The sequence below is a fragment of the Anser cygnoides genome, chromosome 1 (assembly GCF_040182565.1).
Source record: "Anser cygnoides isolate HZ-2024a breed goose chromosome 1, Taihu_goose_T2T_genome, whole genome shotgun sequence".
Taxonomy (NCBI): Eukaryota; Metazoa; Chordata; class Aves; order Anseriformes; family Anatidae; genus Anser; species Anser cygnoides.
This window is the reverse complement of record NC_089873.1, coordinates 202,761,452-202,788,681: the sequence shown is the minus strand read 5'-3', so window position 1 is coordinate 202,788,681 and position 27,230 is coordinate 202,761,452. Positions and strand designations below refer to the sequence as shown.

At 38.5% G+C, this 27,230-nt stretch overlaps 1 protein-coding gene across 4 annotated transcripts; it reads left to right on the top strand.

Annotated features, from left to right (window-relative positions):
- The first annotated feature begins 100 nt into the window (after positions 1-100).
- LOC106034162 (putative N-acetylated-alpha-linked acidic dipeptidase) lies at positions 101-27,230 on the top strand. 4 transcript variants are annotated; one of them, XM_048076459.2, is made up of 19 exons: positions 101-282; positions 1,207-1,315; positions 3,983-4,169; positions 4,962-5,063; positions 8,069-8,194; positions 9,407-9,593; positions 10,420-10,513; positions 11,760-11,858; positions 12,986-13,071; positions 14,125-14,244; positions 15,583-15,665; positions 15,904-15,967; positions 16,508-16,575; positions 18,553-18,644; positions 19,433-19,523; positions 20,345-20,609; positions 21,804-21,885; positions 24,462-24,554; positions 25,559-27,230. In XM_048076459.2, the coding sequence occupies exons 1-19, from the start codon at positions 165-167 to the stop codon at positions 25,746-25,748; spliced, it is 2,256 nt and encodes a 751-aa protein (XP_047932416.2). In that variant the 5' UTR covers positions 101-164; the 3' UTR covers positions 25,749-27,230. The 4 variants fall into 4 exon arrangements, with proteins under 4 accessions (XP_047932416.2, XP_066846007.1, XP_066846008.1 ...); XM_066989907.1 differs by having other exon boundaries at positions 127-251; XM_066989908.1 differs by lacking the exon at positions 101-282 and having other exon boundaries at positions 306-1,315; positions 4,012-4,169.

The following is a 27,230-nucleotide window of genomic DNA, read 5'->3' as shown; positions in this document are numbered from 1 at the left end:
GCCCAAGGCCCTGTGTGAGCCGCCGGGTCAAACATTTAGCACCGCGGACCCGCCTGAGGCGGCCGGGGCCCGCCCGCCCCAAGGCGCCGCGGGGCGGGCCAGCGGCGGGACTTCGGCCGGCGGGGCGGCCGCTGCGGGGCGAGGCGGGGAGCGGCTCCGGAGCGATGTGGACGGCCCTCGGCACCCTCTCGGAGCCCCCCGGTCCCAGGGCAGCCAGCGGCCGCTTCTGGGCTGCCACCCTGGGAGCAGCGGTGGGGCTCTTCCTCCTCGGGTTCCTCATCGGTACAGTGCGGACTCACCCGCCGCGGGTCGGGAGGCTCTCCCGGCCGCCCCCGGAGCTTCCAGCCGGGGGAGAGGGCTCGGTGCCGGGCTGAGGAGCGGCCGGATGGGGGGGAAGGTTTGGGAGGGCTTCCAGAAGCCGGGGGATCCGTGCCCGTGGTGAATCCGTAGCCGGCCGAGCCGCCATCTGCCCAGCAGGCACGGCTGTCTTCCGTCCAGAGTGCCTTTTTGGCTAGTTCTTGTATAATTTAATTTTAAATACGGTAGTTAGGCAAGAGAAATGGCTTTTGTAGTGTGCTTGGGGTTGGTGGAAAGGTCCTGACTGAGTGGTGCCAGCCTGTTGCCTGCTCTGCTCCCCGCCGTGTCCCCGATGTGCCACCTGTGTAATGGCTGCTGCGTTTGCACTGAACACGTACAGCCCCCAGCTTAAAAACAGATGTCAAAAACTTCCTAGACAGGTGTTTCTCTCATCACTTACTCTGATAACGCCGCTAAAGTAAGGGAACGATTCCAGAAAAAGAGCCAGAGAATGAAAAAATAGTTACAGGACATCTGTTCCTCACAAAGGGTCTCTGTTTCTGTGTGTTTTTGTAAAGCTGCTGCCTTTCAGAGGTGACTGACAGCGTGATGTTCTGGTGCTCAAGGAAGATAGATAGGACTCCTCAGCATCTACAGTAAAATGACTGTGATAAATAGATATAATACAGTATTTTATTCCCCTCAATATGTGCCTAGGTAATACGTTGTCTCGCTGTGGTGTGGGACTGCCACTGACATTACCAGGTTGTGGCTGCTTGACTGTGCTATGATAAAAAACAGCTGTAAAATATGCAGCAAAATACTTGTGGTGATACTGAAGAAAAATTATGTGTGTCATGAGGATGTTGTTCTGGTGTTTTTACTGTTGTATTTTGCTGTGTTGTGTAGGCTGGTTTGCAAAACCTGTAGAAGAGAAGACATCTTCGAGTCCTCATGGGGAGGTGAAGGCGGCATTTATGGCTGAAATGAAGGCTGAAAACATCAAGCAGTTTCTTTTGTAAGCAATGTGTAGGCTTATCGGTAAAAAGAAAAAAACAAGCAGGAACCAGCTCACAGATATCACCGGACAGAGCATGGTGTACAGGTTTTTTGGCCGTAGGTTTAATCATGTTTTCCAGTGAGCTGAGTGCAGTCCATCTCGGCTCCTTCCAGTCTTATCTGTGTTGAGAACACTTGAGTTGTTGTCAGTAATCTCAATACTTAAAGTAATTAAAAATGGCCAAGTGCTTGTTCAGCCTTTGGTGAATGCTTGTATAGTGATGTAGAGGTTGACCCCTTCTCTTATGTGTGGCCTGTTTCAGCCTAAAGTAATGTTTACCTTACATTGTTTTTTATGGAAAAAATGTTTATTTTGAATTAGGCTGTATGACTAAACTTAAGTTGGGAGAGATTCAATGGAAAATAGCGGGCCACATCAACATAGAAGAAAATCATACTAGTATTTGAGTTTGCAGTTCTTCCTACAGATTAGAACTTCATACCTTATTGTTATTCTCCCTTCTGACTTTCCGACCAAATATATATGTTAATTTAATTATCAATCATCATTCTGACCATGTATTCACTTTCATGAAGCAAGATAGGTTTCCAAGCTTTCACCCTCTGCACGGTGAATAGCTAGAAGAACCATAGTAGATACAGGTTAGTCATCTAAGTACATTAAGCTGTTGATAATAAAACAAACACCTTTTAAGCTGTAGGGTCTTTTTAAGACTGTGTTTCCCCAATAATTTATTAATCTCATCTATCTTCTAGTAATTAAATTAGGTGATTTTAGCACTGCTCTGTTTCTTTTATTACATCTTAAAGCTGTTCACTTGTTCCTGAAAATTCAAATAATGAAAGATGGCAATACAGATCTTTTAAAAATATGCTGTAGTTTAATTACTGTAATTAATTTCTTAATTTATGTAGTTAGGAAGCTTTACAAGGAACATGGTGCACTATTATTTGTTTATTTAGGGATCTTGTAAACAGATTGTCTATTAGAAGACTGCAGTATTAAAATGAATGGTTTTAGGTGTAGACAACACAACTGATACAAACAGCCTGATTAAATAGCAGGAAGTTCTTTCTTGCTGCAAAACCAAATTACTAGAAAAAAACATTTTCAGTTTATAGATTGTGGCAACCCCACACATTTCATTTTAAGTGCACTTGCCATGAACTTTTGTAAATAAGTTAGCTGGAAAGTACATTCACTTTACTACATAATAGACACGTACTGGGCTATATAAACATTGAAAACCAAATACTTAAGATATTTTTTCAGTTGTCAACCTGTGTTTTGGCTCCTACAATGTCAACTGTTGCTAAAGAACTCTGTAAAAGGAACTTTCTGCCCTCAAAGCTCCCTGTCTCTATGCTAACAGTAAACATTGTATTGCATTTGCTGACATGCAGCCAGTTCTGTGGCGAAACACAGAAGATCTTTGTCACTACTCAGAACTACCCGTGCAGGCAGTCAACAGCTTAGAACAGGAAATGAAGAAAAACACAATATTCAGTTAAATGGGAATATAATACAGGAGAATGTTATTGCGTAACTCAAATTGTAATAAAAACCTGAGACTTAAATATTCTAAATCTTAAAGAAAACAGCCATTGGCTCTTTAAAAATAACCGTGGTGTTGGTTCAGTATGTTATCCAGAAAATGGTGCCTTCACAGTACCAGGGACTTCTCTAGCATAGTATTGATACGAGCTGTTAACATTATCAGAAGAACATGGCAGCATTTGGTACGAAAAGCAGAAGTGTATAGTTCTTTTGAAGTAAGTGCTTTATTTGCTGGTTTTAGTAATGCTCACTGGAACGCAAGAAGGAAAATTTTTCCCAACCTTATACCTCTTTCTTATCCAAGAACCTGTTTCCTTCATCAACAGCAGCTGGTGTGACACGTGCGTCTGTGTCATGTTGGTGGCATGGTCATATGACAGGATGAGAACACGATGACAAACCTCATTCAGCTGGGAGATTCTTCAGCTCAGTTCACCACTGGGCCTGCTCAGTGGTCTGAGCAAATTTTCTTTTTTCATGCAGTGGGTTGCTCACCACTCATGGTATCTTTCACTGTTACTGAATCTGGATGTCTCTGAAGTCACAAGGTGCTGAGTTTTCCTGTTCCTTGTTTGTAAGCCACTGTGAACTCTTATTTGCCAACAAGACATGCTCAGAGTGAACTTTTAGATAAATCAGTATTTATGCCAAAATTAATTAAAATAGTGGAATCCAAGGAGAATATCCATCTAATTAAACGCAGGGATCAGAGTAATTACGCACATTTCTAAATTGAATACCTGGAGGTAATTATACTTGATTCTTTTATCGCTTCACAAGGAAGGTCAGTCTCCTTCTGCACAGAAGTGTTTGGCCCAGGGTTGCCCAGAAGACAAGAAATAAACCAAGGACAAGACCCCACAGCTGATGTCATTATGCCGTTCTTGCTAAACCACACTGCTAGCAAGATGTAAACACCTGTGACAAACTGAAACCCTTTGCCTCAAGTTATGTGTAAGATAAATAGATACATAAATTCAGAAGAGTCTGGGTCTTAATTTAGTTTCGGTATGGTCTTATCTGGGGGTTTCTTTCCAGCTAGGCTAAAAAGGGTTTTGATTACGTTCTGCAACGCCTGATTCTAACCAATTGCTTCTTTTTCTCTAGCAATTTTACACAGCTTCCTCACCTCGCAGGAACAAAGGAGAATCTGCATCTGGCAGAGCAAGTCCAAGCTGAGTGGAAGGCGTTTGGTTTGGATTCTGTTCAGTTGGTTCATTACGATGTCTTGCTCTCTTACCCTGATGAAACTAAGCCCAACTACATCTCAGTAATTGATGAGTATGGAAATGAGGTACAGAAAACATCTGTTCTTGCAACCAGGGAAAAAACACCTTCATATACCTGGGAAGACTGGGAGGGAAAGCCATCTTCTGTTCTGTTCATGGTGTTGCACCTGATCAAAAGCTCACGGAAATCAGTGGTTACTGTTTATTTATTTTTTTTCCCTAAATTTGTATCTTTATTTCTTCAGCTGTATGCTAAGAATACTAATAATTATCCTACTTCATGCAGCATACGGACATACATGGATGAAAGGAGAATTATTTATTAGAATTACTTTATGTAATTCAATTGTTTTAAAATTGTTCTTTTATTAAGAAAGAGGAAATCGACCATGGTCAGCATCGTTATTTGTATTGATTCATTATACAGTATTGATGATTGTGCTAGATTCAGTTTCTTGAAGATTATAGAGTTTATGCCTTGAGACTGACAGAAATAAAATCAGTTCATTACAGAGCAGCTCTAGTGTTCATAGAAGCTCTGGGGATGAGCAGAATGCATGAATTTTTTTGTTATGATCTAACCGTCTGTTATGTGCTATATGAGACCACTTTAGAGTAACCTGTGTTCATTTAAAGGAGATTATCTGCAAAGAGTGGAGATGGGATTTGTGAGATCACACGTTGAACCTGCATATGGAAAGTGATGCCCAGTGCTTGTTAAAGTTTTGGTCACACCTCATTCTGAGTTATAAAACTAGTGTCCTTTAAGTTGTAAATGTCTGTGAAATGTGCCTATGTAGACAGTACTTCTTTTTCATGTTGACTGTTTTACATTTTTGTTTCTTCTTTCCCAATAGATTTTCAACACATCATTATCAGAGCCTCCCCCTCCAGGGTATGAGGCTGTTAGTGATGTGGTGCCACCCTACAGTGCATTTTCAGCCCAAGGAGTGCTTGAGGTAAAATAAAATAGTAAAAGAAACAGAGATAACAGAAATAGGAAATGGAAATAGACAAAGATGGAATACTGTAGCATAGTGTAGAGTACCATTGAATGGAGTAGAGTAATCTGAAATTCCTGGATCTTAGGCTTTATTTGTTCAGAACCTGACATATCACCCTTGGGAAAGATGAGCTAGCTTTGATGTCTGTGATTTTTTTTTTCTCTAGTTGGAGTTAAAATTGGACTGTTCTGCCTTGTTCTGAAAAAATGTGGAAAGAAATCTTTAAAGTTGACAGCTGCTTTAAGCTTTTCCTGATTATTCTGTGAATACACACCATTGTTTTCCATTTTGGTGAACAAATAGGACTCTTATATTTATGTAGCCAGGTGAAAAAAAATGATTTTCAAAATTCTGCTTTCCAAAGGCTCACACACAGGTATAACTGTGCAAGTTTACGGTGAGTGTGAAAATGGCCTTTGCTAGCACTTCTAGCTCGTGGAAATAGGTGTCACTGTGATCTGAGCTTAACACTAATCCTTTCTATCTTGTACAGATGGTACCAGCTGACGAGCTTTCTTTTATATAGCTGGCCTGTGTAACAGGATTTTTCTATCCTATGAACATTAGTGGATTCAATTATTAATTTATAAGAATATAAATTATTTTTTGTTTGCAGTATCTTTCCTGCCTATACATAGGATAATGTAGGTTGTCAGGGCCCTCTGGAGATCATCTGGTCCAAGCTCTGCTATAAAGTTGGATGTGACTTTGAAACCTGATAACAATGCCTTTAGTCATCATACAGCCCAGTATTAAATTCTTATACTTTCTGAAGTTTGTTAATAAGCTGTGCAAGTCCAGAAGACAAAAGATATCCTGGATTCATTTGCCTCAGATACTCAAAGGAAGCTGGAGAACCAGACGGATAGACTCTCCCTTAGGATATGAGAGCTTTGAGCATTTCAAGAATTGCTGTGGGAATTTTGGAATGTAATATAAGGTCACATTCATGGATTCTGACTTTGTATCTTAACATAATATCCCCCAAAAAAGACAGAATAACTTCACTGCTTTATTTGGTTTCTTGAGAGCTACGGTAATTGATGTGATATGAGAAATAGTAAAAACAAGTTTAAAAAGCTGCAGCTTCCTTCTTTGGAAAATGATTTTATTTTAATTAAATGTGAGAATGTTGCTTCTGAAAGAAACAATACCTAAAAGACAGATTATCTTTTCAAAATACATTGCTTATGTTTCCCTTAATGCGTAGTACTTTGACAAAAGCTCCAGGTACCTAGCTAGTGCAGTTAGCAATAATGTTCTTTGGTGAGCACTAGTCTGCATCTATACTGCAAATAGCATAGGAGGGAGCGTGTACATAGCTCAGCAGTGGGAATGCTCCATGGGTTTTGGGCTCTTCTGAGTTTTCCCAGATCTGTTTCTGTACTTTATGTCAAAAGCCGTTCTATTAAACAGATCTAAGCTGTGGAGAGAGAGATTTGGAACTTGCCAAGTGCATTCATCAGTCTTAGGTTTTCTTTGTGCTCACAAATTTTGCAAACAATTCCTGCATAAAGGTCCAAATTCAATGAAGGGAGAAGGCTGTACAGTACCTGCATGCCAGGGTAACGGCAGTCTTATGAGTAGGACACTTTCCTGGAAAGTGGGAGAAATGGATCAAAGTTCTTCATACTGAGAGACCAGGAGCTCAGCTCTCGTATTTTCTGAGTGAGTGCTCTAATCAGGGAGTTGTGGAAATACCATTGGGCACCACTACAGTTTCCTGCAGTTGCTCTTTAAAGATAAGTGGTAGTGACTGTGTTTTGAAGGTTAAATACTGCCACAGTAGGATAGTAGCTACTTGCCAGTTAGAGTGAGACCCTGCAGAGATGTAGAAATAGCTGCTACTCATTTCTGGTTCTCAGTAAATGGTAGATAGAATATATCCTGGGCTCAGATACAAATTGTCATAATGCATTTTTGTGCTGTGTGGTGTATTTCTATTAGATCCCAATAAACAGAGGAAAAAAAAAAAAACTTTGAGCAGAAGTGTCTTTTAACAGATTTTTTTAGCAAAAAACATACAAAGTGGTGAAGTCGCATTCTTAAACAGCAGTATTAGTTTCTGTTCCTTCCTTCCTTTTTAAGTGACTGCAAAAGTACCCCCATCTAGGTAATGATGGTCACAGATAACATGTGTGCTTGAGACCTCTAACTAAGCTGAAAGAGACCAGACAAGGCATTTTATGAGTCCACACTACATACTCATAGCTTGTATTTTGTAATATTTTGTAAGGGGAGGCTCTACAAACTTGAGGGATTTTATCACATTACTAGGAAATTAAATTGTTGCAGTGCTCCGTTGAGACATTGATACCATTGGTGTAGTTCTTAGTCCTTTTAATGAAAGTTAAAGATGAAGAATTTTCAGAAATGTTAAATGAATTTCCTTAGGGAAGCCTGATCTACTGTGCAATGTATCAAAGAATGACAGAATCTCCAAATAAGTACCTTTGAATGTAGTTTCAGAAATTGACAGAGATTAAACAATACAGTAGAAGTTCCAGGTGATTGACAATCAAAATAAATACGTTACACATAAATAAAGTATTCGTGACTGTGTTTCAAACATGTTATACAATAGTTGGTGTGTGATTCTAGTGCATAGGATGCAATTACTATTTACTGCGATGTCTGGATCCAAAATACCTCCGGCTGTCCAAGACTGCTTACAGCTTAAACAGACTATGAAGAGAAGTAAGGGCTATACTCTGAGCATTTAATCTCAGTTTCTGATTCAGTCACGTCTTATATTCTCCATAGAGGCTGAGGTCACACAGCTTTTGATGGTATGAGTCTATTAGGAGTCACTTACCTATCTAATTGTCTTAGGATCAAAGAAGAATTCATACAAGAGCCTGTCCTGGAGCCCATTGTTCCCAGCTTATTCTCTTCCTAGATCACACCTTCCTGATACCTACACTGACATTCTTGTTTCAAATTCTGCCCCTTTCTATCAGGGTGACTTGGTCTACGTGAATTATGGCCGCACAGAAGACTTCTTTAAGCTAGAACGTGAAATGGGAATTAACTGTACAGGAAAGATTGTTATTGCCAGATATGGGAAGATCTTCAGAGGAAATAAGGTAATGACTCTATGTAAGAATGTTACTTTCGCTGTCCTTTGGTTGATTTCAAGAGACTGGAACTCGTTACTAAGGTCTTCTGGAGCCTTTAGTGCAACTGAGTTTTCCATAGAGGTGCATTCAAAGTTGATTCTTCATTAGGAAATACAAAATACTTATTTGATGTGTATATAATACATCTAAAGGATAAATGTAATTAAGTTGGAAAATGTTAAATATTTTAGTATTTATCTGCATACTATATTTTTTTCCAAAATGTAACTAATAAGCTTGGGTAATACACTCTGTGAACTAAACTGTTCTTTCCTGTTAGTTCAGATATACTTTAAGATATCTGTGCTGTGGTTGTTGATAATGGTTTCTGTACACTAGGCAGAGGCAGATCTACATGGAGGTTATTTTAAATTCTGTATTTATTAATTCCATGTCCCTATCACGTGAACATTTTTAAATTACAGTTTTCTGCAGATTTCCGTGGCCTGACAGGAAAGAACATAACCATGTGCGTACTTCAGTTACACACAAGTTATTTCCTCAAAAGGGTTGTAAAGAGACAGTCTCTTGTAAGCGTATTTGGCTCTTGTATGAAAAATAATTTGACCATAACTTGGGCAGGGCTATATTTTGAATTTCTTGATTACTTCAGTGTCAAACACTGAATCTCTTCAGTGGAATGCCAAATCTTAATGAACACTCTTGACTGATCTTCTGCGAGCTTTAAGTGGATAACTCACTGCTTTACATATATGCCATTTTCACCAGTGAAAAGTGACACTTGACTCTTATTCTGGATCAGGTAATAATTTCGCAAAATTTTTAAAGGTTACCACTCTTCAAGATGCTATCTGAATGGAAGAGACTAAAGAAGGTATCACTGTCTATGAATCATTTATTAAAATGAAATACAAACACATCAGAGTTACTAGTATCTAGAGGGAGGGGCAGTTGTTCTTTGGTTTGGAAGTGAAATGCCCTCATTGACACAAAAGAGTTGATACCTGATATCTATATATATACAACAATAATACATATCTATATAAGCATTTTCAGGAAATTTTATGATATGAGACAATTATGGGACCTTTACTTAGCCCAAGCTGTGTAAAAGGCCTTGAGCTATAATCACTGTAATTTTTAATACTTTCTTTTGCCCCTTGAACATTTGTGTCAAACTGTAAAGGTCTGGATAGGAACCAGAGATGTGCTTTGCAGGTGAGGAATGCTGAATTGGCAGGTGCCAAGGGAGTTATTCTGTACTCAGACCCTGCTGACTACTGTGCCTCAGGAGTAGATCCCTATCCAAACGGCTGGAACCTTCCAGGCGGCGGAGCCCAGCGTGGAAATGTGTTAAACCTGAATGGAGCTGGGGATCCTCTGACACCAGGCTATCCTGCAAAAGGTGAGATATCTGTACCCTGGACCATCAAGTATTTTCTAAACTGGTGCTGGAAGTTATTGTGGCACTAGAAATTCATCTGTTTTCTGTACAGTTGCAAAGAAAAAAGCTAGAGTTGGTGATCTTACAGATGAATCCCTGTCTGCCCCCTCAATAAGGGTTCCTGTGAATGCTGTAGGGTATAGGGAGGGGAGTACAGTGCTGTAGGGAGTATGAGGAAACTCCATTCTTTTCCATACCTGCTAGAGAAATGGCTTCTAAACGTCAATGGTTGTACACATTGTGAAAATTAATATCCTGGTTTGTAGAAAAAAAACATCATTTGTATTTTAGCTGTGTCCAAACAAAACCTGGATCTCATTTTGTTCACAAAAATCAGCAAAACAGAATACTAGTAGCCTAGTATATAAAATTATGTCTACATCTCTCTGGCAAATGCTTAAGTTCCCAGCTCAGTGTTCCAAGCATCAGGATACGGGGTCCCTTTTTGTTCTTGTAGTTTCTCTCTGGCTTTTTCTGAAGTTCCTTCAATGGAGAGAAACACTTCTATCCAAAACCATTTCAGTGCAAAAAAAAAAAAACCACTAACTAAGAAATTATTTTAAAATTTCCAGGCAGTTCTGAATGCATAATTGTAGATGCTGTGGGAGATTTTTTTTTTATTGTGTCTCTGAAAATGTGTTGATGAAGCATGAAGAAGGAAGTCACTGAGGAAATGTCAGCCCAACTTCTAGCGAATTGAAATGATTATCCCTGACTTTTATGCTGTAAATTGTACAGATACCTTCTGGAAGTTGTAAACATGGAAATACCTGTCTTCTGCTTTCAGAATACACCTACCGATTAGACAAAGCCAGTGGTGTAGGTCTCCCAAAAATTCCAGTTCATCCCATTGGCTATCATGATGCTGAGTCATTACTGCGGTAAGTATTTAGTAGACATGAGGAATTTTAAACAGACTGTTTAGTGAAAGCGTTAAGAGTATTTGAAAAGAAAGGGAAAAGACTTTTTCACTTCGCTTCTACTATAGTTGTTGAAACAGTATGTTTGTACTTAGGTTCTGTGTAGGAAGTGGACATTCTGTTACCTATTACTGCGTATCAGATACGTGCAAAGAGATTTAGAAAGGGCCCTTTGTAACACATCAAGTATGAACTGCAGTTATAACAATTAGCAATCAAGCATACTGAAGTTATAATATAACTCTCAGTTTGAGTAAAGGCAAGGATTTGTGGAGCTGCCATGGTACCTGCCTTGTGAAAAAGACCAAAAATAAAATCATTGATTTATCCAGGTAAATTCTTACCATGCATCTTTTATGGAACATTATCTGCACTCTGTTGTCAGTTCTATCAAGCTTTCTTTCATCTTTTGTATTATGTTGCATAAATATGAAATGATGCTAGCAAACCAATATAACGATACTGGAAAAAAGGAAGTGTCACAGGAGATTTAGCAGACATATATGTTTCACTACTTTATATACTAAGTATGCAAGTGACATGAAGACAGGCTACCAGCTTTCCAGAGGATGGTATTAAAATTCATAATTATCTTACCAAACCAAATAAATTGAAAAAACTAAGATGCAATTGAGTTAGCAGGTGCAGCATCGTCCTTGTATATTCACCTTGGAACACGAAAAGATGACTTGAACTCGTTATATTTCTTCAATTTTAGACATCTTAAATCACATCAACTCTGTCTGTGCTAACATACTAAAAAATGTCTAGAGGCAGGCACTGAAAGACAGCTGCTTGTCCTGTTAAACTGTTAGAATGGCCCAAATAACTCAATCCTGAATAAACTGTAAATGCAGTTCAAGACAGTAGAAAAGGGCCATTTTCAAGAGGCAGTTTGCTTGCAAAACCCTTGCAAGCAAAGACTGCTTTCCAGGACAGCTGTAGACTGTTCCAAGCTGACCTCAGTGTGCCGGAGAATTCCTCTATGTTATTTACTAACATTAATGTAGCTAAAAATACAGATTAATCCCTGTGAAAGCTTATAGTACAAAATGTTTAAGACTGTGACCCACCACTGTGGTCTACATTTGTATGGGACTTAACAAAATTAGCAAAATGTGGTTCCTGGTTCCTCATTTGTCTTTGGTGTTCTTGTAAGATGACTATAACTAATAATGGTAATACCTTTTTTTTTTTTTCATAATAGGAATATGGGAGGATCTGCACCACCACATAGTAGCTGGAAAGGCAATTTGAATGTGTCTTACAACGTTGGTCCTGGTTTCACATCAAATTATTCTACAAGGTCAGTTTTGTTTCATAAGGAACTTGTTTGAGATCAGAGAAATATAGGTAGAGAATTTGATGAAAAGTAGAATAGTTGGGGTTATTTGCATCATTCCTTTGATTCTGACCATTTTCTGGGATGAAAAGCTCTCAGTGCGAAGCTGCAGCAGATTTTCATCTAATTGGGTGGATATGACCGAATTGCTTTAGTTTCAAGCTAATCTTGAGCCAGGTTCACTTGGAAAACATCTAGCTTTTCAAACAAACTATTTAATTAGAGTGGTTACTTTTCAGAGAACTGAATTTGTGTCTTTTAAATTCATGCGGGTCCAGCTTTTGATTTTACCAATTGCCGTATCTAAAACATTATAAACTACATGCTAAGTTTTCCAGAAATAAATGCTTTAAGTGCAGTGTCATTTTTATTGCTTTAGATTTGTATTTAAACTGATTTAGTAATTACAGTTTAGGATTAAGTCCAGGTATTTCACTATTGGCTGCATTGTTTTGTTGACTTCAATATGAAACATTTGACCTTTTCTCTCTGTCTTAGTCAAACCGTGTGAAAAATTCTTCCTGAAAAAAAAAATTTAAAAAAGGCAACCCTTGAGGATGAGTTGTTGCACCTTCAACTGTGTAGTGGATAAACAAAGTCTCTGACACAGCTCAGGCTGTCTGATTTTTGTGGTGTCTGAGGTGTCACATCAGTATGATCACATTGACCGTGTTGGAGTTGGTTCTGATTTATACCAACCTCGAGATTCGATTCAACTATTTACCTTTTTAATATTAGATAGTTTTCATTTTTCTTTCACTCTATCAAATTTAAGAACTAGCTCCTAGCCAAAAAAAAAAAGAAAAAAAAGAAAAAAAGAATTTGGACCTCTTGAAATCGTTATCCATATAAATCCTACTGACATCACACATTTCAAGAGCCAAATGCTGTTTGTTCTCAATAGCACAAGTATAAATCTGAAAAAAAAAAATTTACACTGAAATATTTTCAGATTTACTTTGGTTTAACAGTGGGTAAATTTAGCCGAAATCTTTTCATTACACTTCATATTGTACAGTTTTTGAAGGTGTTGATGTTTTAATATCTAATCTGGTGGATATTCTGTTTGGATTTTCTTCCTAATGCACTAGAAAGGTGAAAATGCACATTCATAGCAACAACAAAGTAACAAGGATTTACAATGTGATTGGTACCATCAGAGGCACAGTGGAACCAGGTAAAATCGTTTGTCTTCAGTGTAATGTGAGTGTGCAATGACTTCTACCCACACTTCAGAGTTAGGGGAAATGAGGAAGATAATTTTCTCTGAAATACTGGACTGTGTGATCCTTTGTGTTGAAATATTTACTGCAGCAGATTTCCTATGTCTCGGAGTATGTCAGCACTTTCACCATACATGCTGGTTTTTCAAGGGGAAGTCATACCCTAGACAGAAATATTTTGCTTCAGGCAGGTAATTTTGCAACTGAAAGAATACTCTTAAGTGGGTATTTTTCCCTACTAATGGAGAAACAGTATTATCAATCATATGAATTCAAAAACAAATGGAAATGGGGTATAATAGTACAAGTCCTGAAAGATTTTGCATTCCATCTGAACACATCATTTCCACCACTATTAATTTATTGCCTGTCTTACAGTCTCCTGTAGCCAGTGAGATCTTTACACTATAAAAAAAACAGATATATAGACATCCCTAGAATGATAACAGCATTTCATCTGTAACTGCAGCACTTCTCTGTTGCCTGAAACAAAATTGTTAACCATATTGTGGTATCACGTAGCTCTAGTCTGACTTGGATCATATTAATCACATTTCCATCCTGATTGTAGGCATTCCTTTTTGTGATTGGTAATATATATACCCAGAGAAATACACACTTTAATGTTGTGAGTTGTCATGCTGTACAAAAATGATTAGTTGGTCAACTTCACCACGAAACACAGTATTGTAAAATGTGAAAAAACGGTTCTGTCTTCAGAGGAAAGGCACAGTATTTCTAACAGTAGAAGTAGAATAGTAGAATTTAGGAGATTTTACGTATATGGGATTGAATTACTGTGCTTGACAATTTTTTTAACACTTGCTGAAAATGCAGAAAAATGTCTTTGGAGATTTAAAATGTCTTTTGCCTTTCCATTAAATGTATGATAAACTAGTAAGCTTTGTTACCTGATGCTTACACATTTACATGGAAAACTAAAAATTACTTCCAACTAACAGCACTATGGATTTTTTTTTTCTAAGTAGACTTCCCTGTTTCTCTAGACAGATATGTTATCCTGGGAGGCCACCGTGACTCGTGGGTGTTTGGTGGTATTGATCCTCAGAGTGGAGCAGCTGTGGTTCATGAGATTGTGAGGAGCTTTGGAAAACTGAAAAAGGAAGGTAATTGTAATGAAATACTAAAGCACACTAAAACCACCGCTGTCAACAGTGCCCATTGATATGGCTGGGATTGCAGCATGTGCTTAAAAGTAAACGTGTATCTCTCTGATCTCTCAGATAAGCACACTGCTCTGCAGCTGTTAACTAGTTCCAGTTACAACCCATCAGTATTTCTGAATTATTTCTACTCAAGAGAAAATACATCTGAAAGAAAACAAAACACAAAGTGGAAGATGTGAGGATAAAATAAGTGAGACATTCAGATACAACTGATTGCTGTGTATTTGGTGCTGATCATACCGGATGTTTCAGTGGTCCTACAAAACTGGTACCATGGTGGTCTTACCAACAACTCTTCAGCAGGGCAGCATTGGGAGTCTTCTGATCGCTTGACTCTAGTTTGGAGAAAGACTCAAGGACGAATAAAGTCTGTGCAATGCAAAGAATGAGCTGTGCAAGCATAGTATAGGAGGTAATGGTTAAAAATACCTCAAACACAGTTACATTACAATAGGAAAAGAATGTGAGCTGTGCCAAATTTCTGCTGTTGTCAGAGCAAATGCTGTTACCCTCCCTGACATCCCATGGAAATAAGCTTTGACACAACTCAAATACTGTGCTATAGGAACTTTCTTTGCCTACCCACTGCGCTTAAAACCTATTAGCATTCAGTTTTCTTCCCATTCCCTTGAAGTTATTGTATGTCAGGGGAATCAAGGGAAACTCTCCTTAGAATGCAAGTTGAAAATAAATCAAAAAAAAAAAAGTTGAAAGGTAGCAAAGACTGAAAGGTTCTAGTAGCCTCAAACTTTGGGCAGAGACACAGAGGCAAGGCAATAGTGCCATTTGGCCTGGGTTTAAATGCAGAACTTCAAGAGAAAGGTCTTTGCTTTGAAAGTTACAAGGAATTCTGTAGGTATTGAAATCTGGTATTTGGGAAACAGGTCAAAGAAATTCAGTAATAGATATGAAAATTTGCTAAACACACTTTTCTGAAAAAGTAGACATTTTAAAATGTGCACTAAGTTGAATTGAGCAAAAAGAAAAGCTTTCTTTCAAGCATTTGTGCATATGCACATTATTTTTTCTTGTTCAGAGTTAAATTTTAGAAATTTTTGTTGAGAGAAGAGCAAGCATACATTTTTATCATCATATTGAAGCAATAGATTGCTAAAAAAAAATTAGCAAGGCATTATTAGATTAGTAAGGAAGCTTTTAAAGTTCCTTAAACACACCTCTTTTTCCACAAATCAGGATAAAAGATGACACGCACACACCCCCAAGTGACACAAGCTGTCTTTATTTCTGTAACACACTTTTCATGGTCTTTTATTGCAGGATGGAGGCCAAGGAGAACAGTGATATTTGCAAGCTGGGATGCAGAGGAGTTTGGCTTGTTAGGATCGACAGAATGGGCTGAGGTAAACTGACAGTGTTAAAAGAGAAATTTTCACAGTGGCAGATCTTTGAGAAATCTGTGCCAGAAAGAAGCACTCCCTCTTTCCCTTGCTCTCTCTCTTTGTTGCACTTAGGAACTACCAGGGCTCATTGCAGTAGGTTATATGATGTCTTTCCCAGAAACAGCTGTTAGTTCTGGGGGTGGGAAAATCGTTCTGGGAGAAAAAGTTCATCAACATCTTCTTTCTCTTTTCCTCATAGGAAAATGCCAAACTATTGCAAGCACGCGGAGTAGCTTATATCAATGCAGATTCCTCTATTGAAGGTATATTGTTTCGATTTGTGTTTTCTAGTAGTGGTGGTATATACAGGTGACCAGGAGGCAGTTTAACTTGGAGATCTATGAAAGCTCCAACATGATAATGTTGTTGCCTTAGTCCAGGAGGAGATAAGGAAAGAAACTGTCCCAGAATCATAAAGTATCCTTCAGGTATTCCTGTTGCTTCAGGGAAGATGTTTACAGCAGCTGAACTGTTTGGGAAATCATGGGGAGGGACAAGTGTTGTGCCTCTGTCAGCAGTTTTATAGCAACTCTTGAGTCTGCATCCGCTCTCATAATGTATGTAATCAACATAGGGACATAGGAAAAGCTCTGAGAGTTGCTTCAAAAGGTGGGCTGTAATTCGTCCTAATTAATACAAATGCATTAACTAGATCACAGGAGGAGAACCCTTATGCAAGGAGAATCAGCTTGTTCCTTGTAGCACATGTAACTCTAGTCCCTTTCTTATCAACAAATAATGGCACAAAGCTTCAGCTGAGTTGAACTTGCTTCTTCATACAAATAATTTTTCCTATTTTTCAGGAAACTACACACTAAGAGTGGATTGCACGCCACTGATGTACAAACTAGTGTACAGTGTGACCAAAGAGGTAATATTGCTTGAATTTTTTAGCCAGAATGTTCAGTACTCACTCACTGGCTGGGGCTCTGTGCATAAAATATGATGTCAGGTGTTGCTTTCTTTTCTAACTGCAGTCACCCTCTTTAAGTCAACAGCTTTTTTCCCAGGAGTGGCAAAGGGATTTCAAATGTATACCTTTAAATTATTGGCTATTCCTGATTTTTTATCTCTTCCTGTGAAAGTTCTCCTTCTGAGAACAGAGAAATAAAGAAATTCCATGAGCCAGGGAACAAGGACAAGCACAAATGTGGCTGCCCAGTCCAACAGCTCAGGTGCCCGTGGTAGTGGAAGAGTCTGTCTGTCTCCCTTTAGGCAGGGTAAGACATTAGGGTTGCTAAAGTGTTGTTTGTAACATGATGTGACAGGTTGGGTCAATGTGCTCATCTTCCATGGATCCTGTTAGGTACTCATTGGCTCTGCCCATGATGCTCTCACACGTATTTATGTGGCACATAAAATTAAAAGGTTTCACCTTTCTCGGGAAATAGCATCTCCGTCTTATATGTAAGATGTTCCTTGCTTTGAGAGTGGGTCTTAGAGGCTGATACTAAGGGCTTTTTATTTGTTTCTTTTCTGTTCAGCTGCATCAAAGCATGAGCATTTATTTCATCTTCTGTGTATTTTATATATATACATGTAATATACATTTAACTGCTATGTGTATTCTGTGAATTTACTGTATCTGTCATCATCTGCTGTGTCTGCTTCACCCATCTGTCTTTTCCAAGGTCAATACCTTGTTGTCTCTTGGGAGCTGACATTAGTCTGCAATAAAAGTAAGGGAAGGGTAGTAACTCAGTATAATAATTTTCTGGCAATTGCAAGAGAACAAATAAAATTTAACTGTTAAAATTAGATGCCCATTTACAGATATTTCTGTCTAGAACTGCAGAAGAGCTGATCACCTGCAGTTCCCATGGTAACTTGTGCTAAATGCGATTGTTCAGAACTGTCAGAAAATCAGGTCATTAGAGTCTCAGTTTGGACACCAAGAGCTATCATTAAAATGTTGACCTAAATACCAGTAAACATGGTTGAATAACCTTCCCAGAGCTGGGAAACAGCAACAAAGGCTGATGAATGCGTGTTACTACACTTGCTGGGTAGCTGATGTTTGAAGGGAATGCTAATCAGGAAGGAGGTCCTGTGTAACCCCATCCAAAATGAATCTGTAGCAAAAAGCATTAACGCTGTTCTGTAAACAATCAGCTCTGTGGCCAGATAGCCAAACATGCTTTACTTTGACTGTTATTTTTGAGAAATTCTTAGAAACACATAAAAAAATAAATATAGTTATTGATAATTCTTAATAAAGACAATAAAACCTTAACTGCCAATCAATAAAAAAAGATAAAATAAATACACAGTGTTTATTTTGCTCAATAATCTGTGAAGTACTCTGAAAATAGCAATAGGAATGATCTTGATAATGATGATGACTTGTATAACTCTGTTGCACCTATGATGATAGAAGCAACTTCTACTGTACACTTTGTCCTTCTAAGGTCACTACTGCATCCATGGAAATAATTTTTGTGAGCTAAAACAAGGATGAAGCAATTTTGAGTTAACCCAAGACAGAATTGTTTGAAATTTCCTGCCAAACTGAAACAGGAAGTTTTTTTAATGATTTTTATGTTGAATATTTAGATTATATGACTGAAAATCTCATAAAGAAATACCAGAGTGTAAATACTGATTTGAAATGTTTTGCTTTTCTTCTGTTTTTTTTTTTTTTCATCTAAAAAGTTGCCTATTTTTATTCCTTTGAAAAATGCTATTCATATAAAAGGTTAAAGTGAAAATGCAGAAGGGTTGAGGGACTTAAGAGTGTTACTTATTCATTTCCCTAGGCCATAGCCAAGTTATGGCAGGTTGTAGTTTTGCTGATTGGTAACATTTAAAATTGTACCCTTCGTCTTCTTTTGCCATGCATATTTTCTAGATACCAAGTCCTGATGAGGGGTTTGAAGGAAAATCTCTCTATGAGAGCTGGTATAAAAAAAATCCATCAAGAGAATATAAAGAGGTTCCCAGGTCAGTTACAAAAGAAAATCAAAACTTTGCTGGAACTTATTGTAAAGTGTGGGTTTTTTAAAAATATATACACTTGAAAAACTGGGCACTTGTAAGAAAGAGTATTTTCAGCCGGTATAGATTTCAGAATTTTGTTGATTGCAGCTCGTACAGTGTTCTACAACATTTTCGTGAACTTGCTGTTGTAGCATGAACAAGAGTCTTTGTGTATGAAAAGTAAAATGTTGATTTAGTTTATAGAGATTTAGACAAATAAGGTTGGTGTGCACAAGCCAGTGGCAGAAGTACAAGATGGTAACGCAGACCTACCCTTGCACTTGTTTCCAGTCTCCTGGAAGGCCTCTGAGTTTGGCTGAGGAATATACCAGGCAGGTTCTTAAAACACTCTACTTCAAAATTATCAGGGTTCCTTTACTGAATCTCATGTATGGGGTTGTGCTGGTACTGTTCTGTTTTCTCTGAGCTTAGAGCCTGGGGTAGTGGAAGTTTAACAGGAGTTCATTGGGTCTGTCTTCTCAATGATTAAAGACAGTGAGTTAAATTCTCCCCTTGAGTGTTTGATTTCTCTCCAATGACTCTGTCCCTTTGAGAATACAGTTGTTGGTAGGAGGTACATGCAATGCTGGAGTCCAGGCAATTCACAGTGTATTGACAGAAAGAGCGTGCTAGGGAAAGACTGCGTAGTGACTGTGACTGGAGAAAATTAGCTATCACAGTACTTAGAAACAAACTAAAAAATATATTTTGGGTATTGTCACTCAAGGCGTTTTCCTCTTTCTTGTTAAAAGAATAAATAAATTGGGTTCTGGCAATGACTTTGAAGTCTTTTTTCAACGTCTTGGCATCGCTTCAGGCAGAGCACGTTACAGTAAAAACTGGGTAAGTCTGTGTCTTTGTAATTACATCTCCCATGTAACTGCCTGAATAATATCAACTGTGTAATTGAGCCATTCAGTCTGTCAGCTTTTTGGAGTCGGCTTAGTGTGTCAGAGTGTTCATTAGTGTGTTCATTACTAGAACTCTGTGCTACTACAACACAAATATTTAATAAATAGGAATGGTCAGCTTGGTGTCAATCAGACAAGAGAAGGAGACCTTTGTTTAGAGTAACTGGGTGTGCTCAGAATTCCCTATGGCTGATGAAGGCATGGGTGGCTTCTGATGGCTTCTGAATGAATTGGGGTGGCTTACAAAGCTTTAAATTCAAAAATGGTTCATCTTTTGTGAAGAGTATAAGTTTGACTCTGGAGCATGCTGTAAAATGAGACCAACTGAGAAACATTCAAGGAACTATCTATTAAATGTGATCTTTTCCTCTGAAAAGACATAACCAAAGACATAAACAGAAATGGCAGTTGAGATCCAAGCAATGAGAGGAACGGCAACCTTAACTTAATTTAGCCTACTAACAGTTATGTGTCTGCTATTAGCTACCTTCTTAAGGACCTATACCTGGTTAATGTCTCTGAATGACCATCTCATCATAGGTTGATGTCTAGGAGAGCCACCACTGAACAGTTCTTCTCATTTGATTGTATGTAGTGGCTACAGCGGATTCCAACCCTAATGATTCTATGATTCATGTGACCTGAACATTTAACTTTACAGTGCCTTGAATCCCACAGCAAAGGTTTCAAGCAAACCTAAAGTATCCACCACTGTCAGAAATTAATGGTTTTGTTTGGTTTTGTTTGTTTCAGAGTGTAGAAAAGTATAGCAGCTATCCAGTTTACCACAGTGTCTATGAGACCTATGAAATTGTGGAGAGGTTTTATGATCCCACTTTCAAGAATCATCTGACAGTAGCTCAGGTACGGGGAGGGCTGGTGTTTGAGTTGGCCAACTCTGTTGTGCTTCCTTTTGACTGCAGAGATTATGCGTCAGCTGTGAGCAACTATGCTCATATCATCTATAATATGTCAAGAAATCATGAAGAGCAACTGGCAACATACAACGTATCCTTTGGTATGTACAGTCTGTAATCACATTCCTCTGTTAGTGCTAGCAGTGCCTTATCTTAATGTATAAGCCTTGGTCAGGACTTGGTATTTGCCTTGTGATGTAAAATAATAAGAGAGCCACACCCTAAAATAATTTGAAATGTGACTGTTTTTCAATAGTGTGCCATTGCTCTACCACGTAGAGCTAACAGTTCCCATCACGTGTTCTTTTACCTGTGCATGTTTCATCAGTGTTGCTGGCAAGATACCTTGGTCTTGGTCCCTACAAAAATACTGCTTTGTGGCTTATAGTGCTGAACAATTCAACGGTGATCGTAGGATACTTGTGATTAGAAGGGGTCTCAGGAGGTCTCTAGGTCAACCTATCCAAGGCAGGGTCAGCTCTGGGATCAGACTAGGTTGCTCAGAGCTTTGTCCAGTCTGGTTTTGAAGACCTCTGAGGACAGAGACTGCACAACCTCCCTGGACAACAGTGCTTGCATGTGCTTAGGGTGAAAAAGTTTCTCCTTATATCCAGTCAGAACCTCTGTTACAGGAGTTTATGGGCACATGATGGCAACTTTAAGCATCATGAGTAGTTTGAGGGTTTGTTCAGGCAGGAGTGGTTCATCCCCATGCTACGGTACGGATCTTGTGCTGGCGCATGGAATTTTGTTTCAGGTAAGAGAGATTCACAATGCATCTGCTGGCTGAGAAGCATTCATTTTATGGGCAACGTTATACACTGTTCTGTTTAGGACTGGACTGCTAACGACATATAGTAGATGTGCCTATGCACGCTCGCTTTCTTTTTCTCTCTCCCTCCCTCCTTCCCTCACGCTCACTCAAAACTCCTTTTTGTGTGGCAGGACATAACAGTAAAGAACAGGTTGTTGGGCTCTATAAAACTGCACAGCTACCTGAACAGTCTGGTTCTGGCAATCCATGCTCTAGTTTTTGGTACTTCTGTACATTCTTCAATCATCAAATATTAAACAGTGTTCCCAAAAATACTGATTTCTATTGTCTCCAAGGCAAGTTTTCACAGAGAATTACATAGTTTTTAATGTCGGAATATGGGGTTACTTGATTTTTGTTCAGCGAGAATGATCAGATCATGATCACAGTGAAAGATAAGCAGTTTTAATTTGAAGAATTTGATTTGTTAAATGGTTCCTTCAGAATTTAAAGTTAAATGCTTCCTTTTTGCTCCCACCAGATGCTCTGTTTTCAGCTGTGAAGAATTTTACAGAAGTGGCTGCTAACTTTCATGACAGGCTGCAGCACGTAGATATCAATAAGTAAGTTTTTTCTTCCAGCTGAATCTATGTAGTCCTCTGGGCTCAGAGGGAATTGTCTTCACTTGCATTTAGTCCCCTGAATAACCTTGAAGTCCTTATGGATTCTTGTCTTTAAGGATCTTGTTACTCTAGGAAACAAACTATAGAACTGTTGAACTAGCGAACATCAGAGGCACTGCAGAGCCTGGGAATCTAGCTATTTTAGCTTTGAAAAGTGTCCAAGCTAATGAGTGTTAATTCTGCTCAGGAGCAGCACCAGGATGTGACAAGACTATTGGTTAGCATGAGCAGAGCCAGCTCAGGTGTGTCACTTCCTCCAAGTACAGACACATCCTAGGACTGTGTCACTGGATTATCATTAAATAACTAATGATGACTTGTAGTCTTCATTTGCCAGCACTCGAGTTTTCAAGTTACTGATACTACTTAATGAAAAAAAAAACAAACATCTGTACCATGCGTGTAGTCATGGCAAGCTTTTTGACAGGTTTTCCAAAAATTCTGTATATCATCTATTCCATAATTTGCACTTGCATTAATTCATTCTTTGTAGGCCATGCCCGGAATTAGAAACTATGCTTCCTTCTGTATATACATATGTGTATGTTGCACTTATTGGGAAGAATCTAATTTAGCTGTATGCTTGCCCTTATGGACGACTAAATGAGAATAAAAGCCATCCTTTTAATGGCAGCAACTTTTGAGATAAGTAAATTAACAATTATCTCATATGCAAAATATTACATTTACGGCATATGGTACATATAATATTTATGTGAGCTTTATATTTCTAGAACATTTACACTTCATCATGTTACTAGAAAAACACATTTGGATGAGCAGAAAAATTGTCTTTTAAGTTAGAACACAATTAGTTTTCTGTTTTATGCTCCATTTACAAATCATAACTTCTGTCTCTACTATGTCAGATCTTTTCTGTTTTATTGTGATTTTGTAACTTCTGTCAGTTATCACAGCTTACATACTTATTTACCATGCAAATTTCAATTTGTTTTTCTGAATCACAAAAGTGTATCAATAAACATAGTAGAAGTTTCAAAATACGTATAAGAAAACACTTTACTGTTAACCTTTGTGATCCAGTGTGGAAAGTAACATGTCCTGCAGAATTCTACAGCACGTTAGCAGTTGATAAAGTTCACTTCAAAATAATTTCATTGATGGAGGGCCTAAAGATAAGCATTAATTCAGCTAACCTGATTCACTTTCCATTTACACCCATGTAAACTTGAAACAATTTCATTCACAGTAGTAGAATTACTCCAGACTTACAGTGATATCAATTTTACCACTTTTTCTTGGTGAGTGCTTTTCACAGAATCATCTAGGTTGGAAGAGACCTCCAAGATCATCTAGTCCAACCTCTGACCTAATACTAACAAGTCCTCCACTAAACCATATCCCTAAGCTCTACATCTAAACGTCTTTTAAAGACCTCCAGGGATGGCGACTCTACCACTTCCCTGGGCAGCCCGTTCCAATGCCTAACAACCCTTTCAGTAAAGAAGTTCTTCCTAATATCCAACCTAAACCTCCCCTGGCACAACTTTAGCCCATTCCCCCTCGTCCTGTCACCAGGCACGTGGGAGAATAGACCAACCCCCACCTCGCTACAGCCTCCTTTAAGGTACCTGCAGAGAGCGATAAGGTCGCCCCGAGCCTCCTCCAGGCTGAACAATCCCAGCTCCCTCAGCCGCTCCTCGTAAGACTTGTTCTCCAGACCCCTCACCAGCTTCGTTGCCCTTCTCTGGACTCGCTCGAGCACCTCCGTGTCCTTCTTTTAGCGAGGGGCCCAAAACTGACCACAGTACTCGAGATGCGGCCTCACCAGAGCCGAGTACAGGGGGACAATCACTTCCCTAGCCCTGCTAGCCACACTGTTTCTTATGCAAGCCTACAGTAAGTTACTTTAGATGTAAACTGCCAAACCCACATATAGTCAGTATATTATTCTTCACAGTTCTTGTATTAAGCATCAGTAGTATGCCCAGAGCTATTCAAAGCACACAGAAACAGATGGTCTCTGCTGAAGGGAATTTACAATCTGCTATCAGACAAACACAGTTCTTGGATGACTCAAAAGATGATTCTAACATCACAAGTTTCCTGTTTCTCAGATGTTGTAGTTTTACATATAGAAATAAATGTGATTTAACTGAAGTAATTTGCTGCTCGCTGGCTTTGTAGAAAATGGGGTTTTGTACAAAAGAAGAGAATGGTTTGTCCAAGCATCCTAATGAAAAGGAAGTCCAGGAATAAAGTGCAGCATGAGAGAAAATACCTGAAAGGCTTTCTTCTTTTACCGTATTTCTTGGCCTTTAAGAAAAGCTTTAAGAGACTTTCATGTTATAGGCCAGGCTGTCTCACAGTATAGAGCAGCATAATTCTCTTGTGCAGGTTAGCTGTCATGCTCTGTCTGCTGTGGGCTACACTTGAAATTCAGCATTGTAGATGTACTGTCCTTCATAAATCCACAGCTGTATCCATTATGGCACAGAAGGAAAGTGGGCCAAACACTCTGTAGCTAACGTGTTCTTGTCTTGTTTTGCTTTTAGCCTACTTGCTGTCAGATCATTAAATGATCAGCTCATGTTTCTAGAAAGGGCTTTCATTGATCCACTTGGATTACCTGGAAGGCCATTTTATAGGTAAGAAAGACTTATTTTTTACATTATGGCTGAAGAACTGTATGAGAATTCCTTTATGATTTATAGGTCTCTAGATGGAATTGTAATGGTTTTATTCAACGTAGTAAAATTAGATTAAATAGGACAAATAAGATTGAAAAGCAAAAACAACGTTAGGGAAAACTTCAGTGAGATACTCTGTACAGAGTAGGAGTCCTATTTTAAGCCTATTCTGGTCAGTAAACCCATTTCCATTGATTTTAGTGGGCTTCTAAACAGATCAAAAAGTTCGTCTGTTGTCTCAGCTCAAGTCATTTCACTGGTAAAGGAAGTTGGGATTCAAAGTGAAATAGGGTATACTTGAAGCATCTAAAATTTGACCTGCCATAGCAGAACAGCCATGCTAGAAAATACACCGTAGAGGGCAGTACTCCAACAGCCGTGAAGTGAATTCACTAGTTCTCTCTTCCAGTTCAAGAAATAAATCTTGTTTGAGAGGCAGAATAGTTGAGTCAAGCCTAGCTTTTTGGTCATTCCAACCACTCTGTATTCAGATCAGTCATCTTTCCACTAAAAAGTTCCACTAAAAATTAAGTGTAGAAAGAGAATGTAAGATCTACAGTCCTTAAATCTCTCATGACTTCTGGTTAAAAATCTGTTGAGAACAGTCAAAAGCCTTAAAGCATGCCTGTATCTGTCAAAGACTGTGTACATCTGTGAGAAAAGGTGCTGGCTTGCTTATTATTTTTTTTTAATCTTTCCCTTTCATCCAAAAAAAAAGAAAGAAGAATGCTTTAGTCAACTCTGTCTCAAGTCTTAGCTACAGAGTTCTTGCATTCACGTGGAATAATGTAGCTCATTTTATTTTCTTGCTTAACAGACTATAGGCACTATTGCTGCAATGATACTATTTATTTACCCCTTCAGTGTCAAAAATTTTAGATTTGTATAGAAAATAATATTTTATTTTCCTAATACAGTATATTATTGTGTTTTGCTTTTTTTTCCCCTCAACTTCCCTACAGACATGTTATCTTCGCTCCAAGCAGCCATAACAAGTACGCAGGAGAATCATTCCCAGGGATCTATGATGCCATGTTTGACATTAAAAACAAACCCAATCAACGTGAAGCCTGGGAAGAAGTTAAGAGGCAAATTTCCATTGCTGCCTTCACTGTACAGGCAGCAGCAGGAACACTGAAGGAAGTAGCTTAAATATCAACAACGTAATCATCAGCGAAGACTACAGATAACAGCTTGCAGACGCCTCAAAACAAGAACTTCTAAAACACTAAGAGGATTATTAGAAAGAACACAAAACCCAGATAGTCTTGTTCTTTGCAAATAATATAACCAAGTGCAATGCATTTAGCAGTGTTAAGGTAAAGTAATCCATTCTGAGAGCTCGGGCTTTAGATAAGTTCTGAAGTGAGAGTCTACATTTAAAAAAAAATCACTATTTTTCTGTGTTTCATATTTCAAGAATTGCTAACCACTGGCTTTATTTTCAGAGCTGTGAGTTTTGCCTGCTTGATTAATTTCTATAGTAATCCTCATAATGCATTAGGAAAACAAAAGACATTTCATGTTTTTATCAGTTTCTATCTTTGTTGTCGACTTTCTATTTTTTACCTTGGAATTGCATAACATATACAAGATAACCTTTTCAGCTCTCCTTTTATGTGAAGATTCACATATGAAGATGGGAAAACTGTCACATGCTGCGTGAGGAATATATCATGATCTTAAGAAATTTGGGGCTGCCAGCCCAAAATATTCATCCCTGATGTTCTTCTCTTTATATGCAGAGTCTTTCAGCTGTTTGCAGGTAGAGTTGCGCAAGAAGCCTTCTAGTCACCAGAGTGAAAACAAGACAAAAGCATCTTGTCAGACTATTATGATCTCACAAAACATGTCTTTCAAGATGAAGACCTATTTTTATTCTCTTATCCCAAACGTACTTGTGCTAATTCTTGGCCATAACAAGGCATTTTAATATGAAAACAATTAGCAAGGAAAATTCATCATGTCCTTAACTTGAAAGGATACCAAATTATTAACATCTTCATGGAATCTGTATTTCCGATTTTGGCATGCAGCTTACTCTTACAACAAACTGCTCAAAAGAGTACAATGGGACAATGGAGATCAGGCAGAAGACTCAGAAAATCAGGTCAATTCATCTGACAGTCTGCCACTGGAGGATTTAATAAGCTCTTGCATGGCAAATATTTTTGTGTAATATAATTTGCTATTTCAGCTCAGACTTCCACCATTTCTTAGAAGACTGAGCCATGATCTGGTGGATTTCAGTGTTGTGATAGAATTGGGATTTTCCATAAAATCCTAATTTATTCATAGGTATTTCTGACCTAACCACAGCATAGGTTCATTTAATTAGGTTTTTTTTGGCAATAGCTGGCAGGTAATATACAATGGCAGGGCCTAGGACCTCACAAAATATTAAGCTACATATATGTGTATAAAAATATGTATCTGTGGTTTGTTCCCTAAGCACTACAGGTAATAGGACATAGGGACAGAAGCTCTCTCCTCTTGACTCCGTGCCTCAGAACAGAGCAAAGATACAGGTTGGCTGGTGCAGAGTGTCTTGGATAAGATTTAAACTGTCTAAAGAATCACTGCTAAAGTTAGTAGCAAAAAATGGTTTATTGAAATAAAATACTGTAAAAATGA

Bases quoted from the DNA above. Each gene is read 5' to 3' on its own strand.
- LOC106034162 (XM_048076459.2), top strand. From the start codon at position 165: ATGTGGACGGCCCTCGGCACCCTCTCGGAGCCCCCCGGTCCCAGGGCA. The intron at 11,859-12,985 runs GTCAGTTTTGTT...CTAATGCACTAG, and splicing joins ACATCAAATTATTCTACAAG to AAAGGTGAAAATGCACATTC. The intron at 16,576-18,552 runs GTAATATTGCTT...CATATTTTCTAG, and splicing joins TGTACAGTGTGACCAAAGAG to ATACCAAGTCCTGATGAGGG.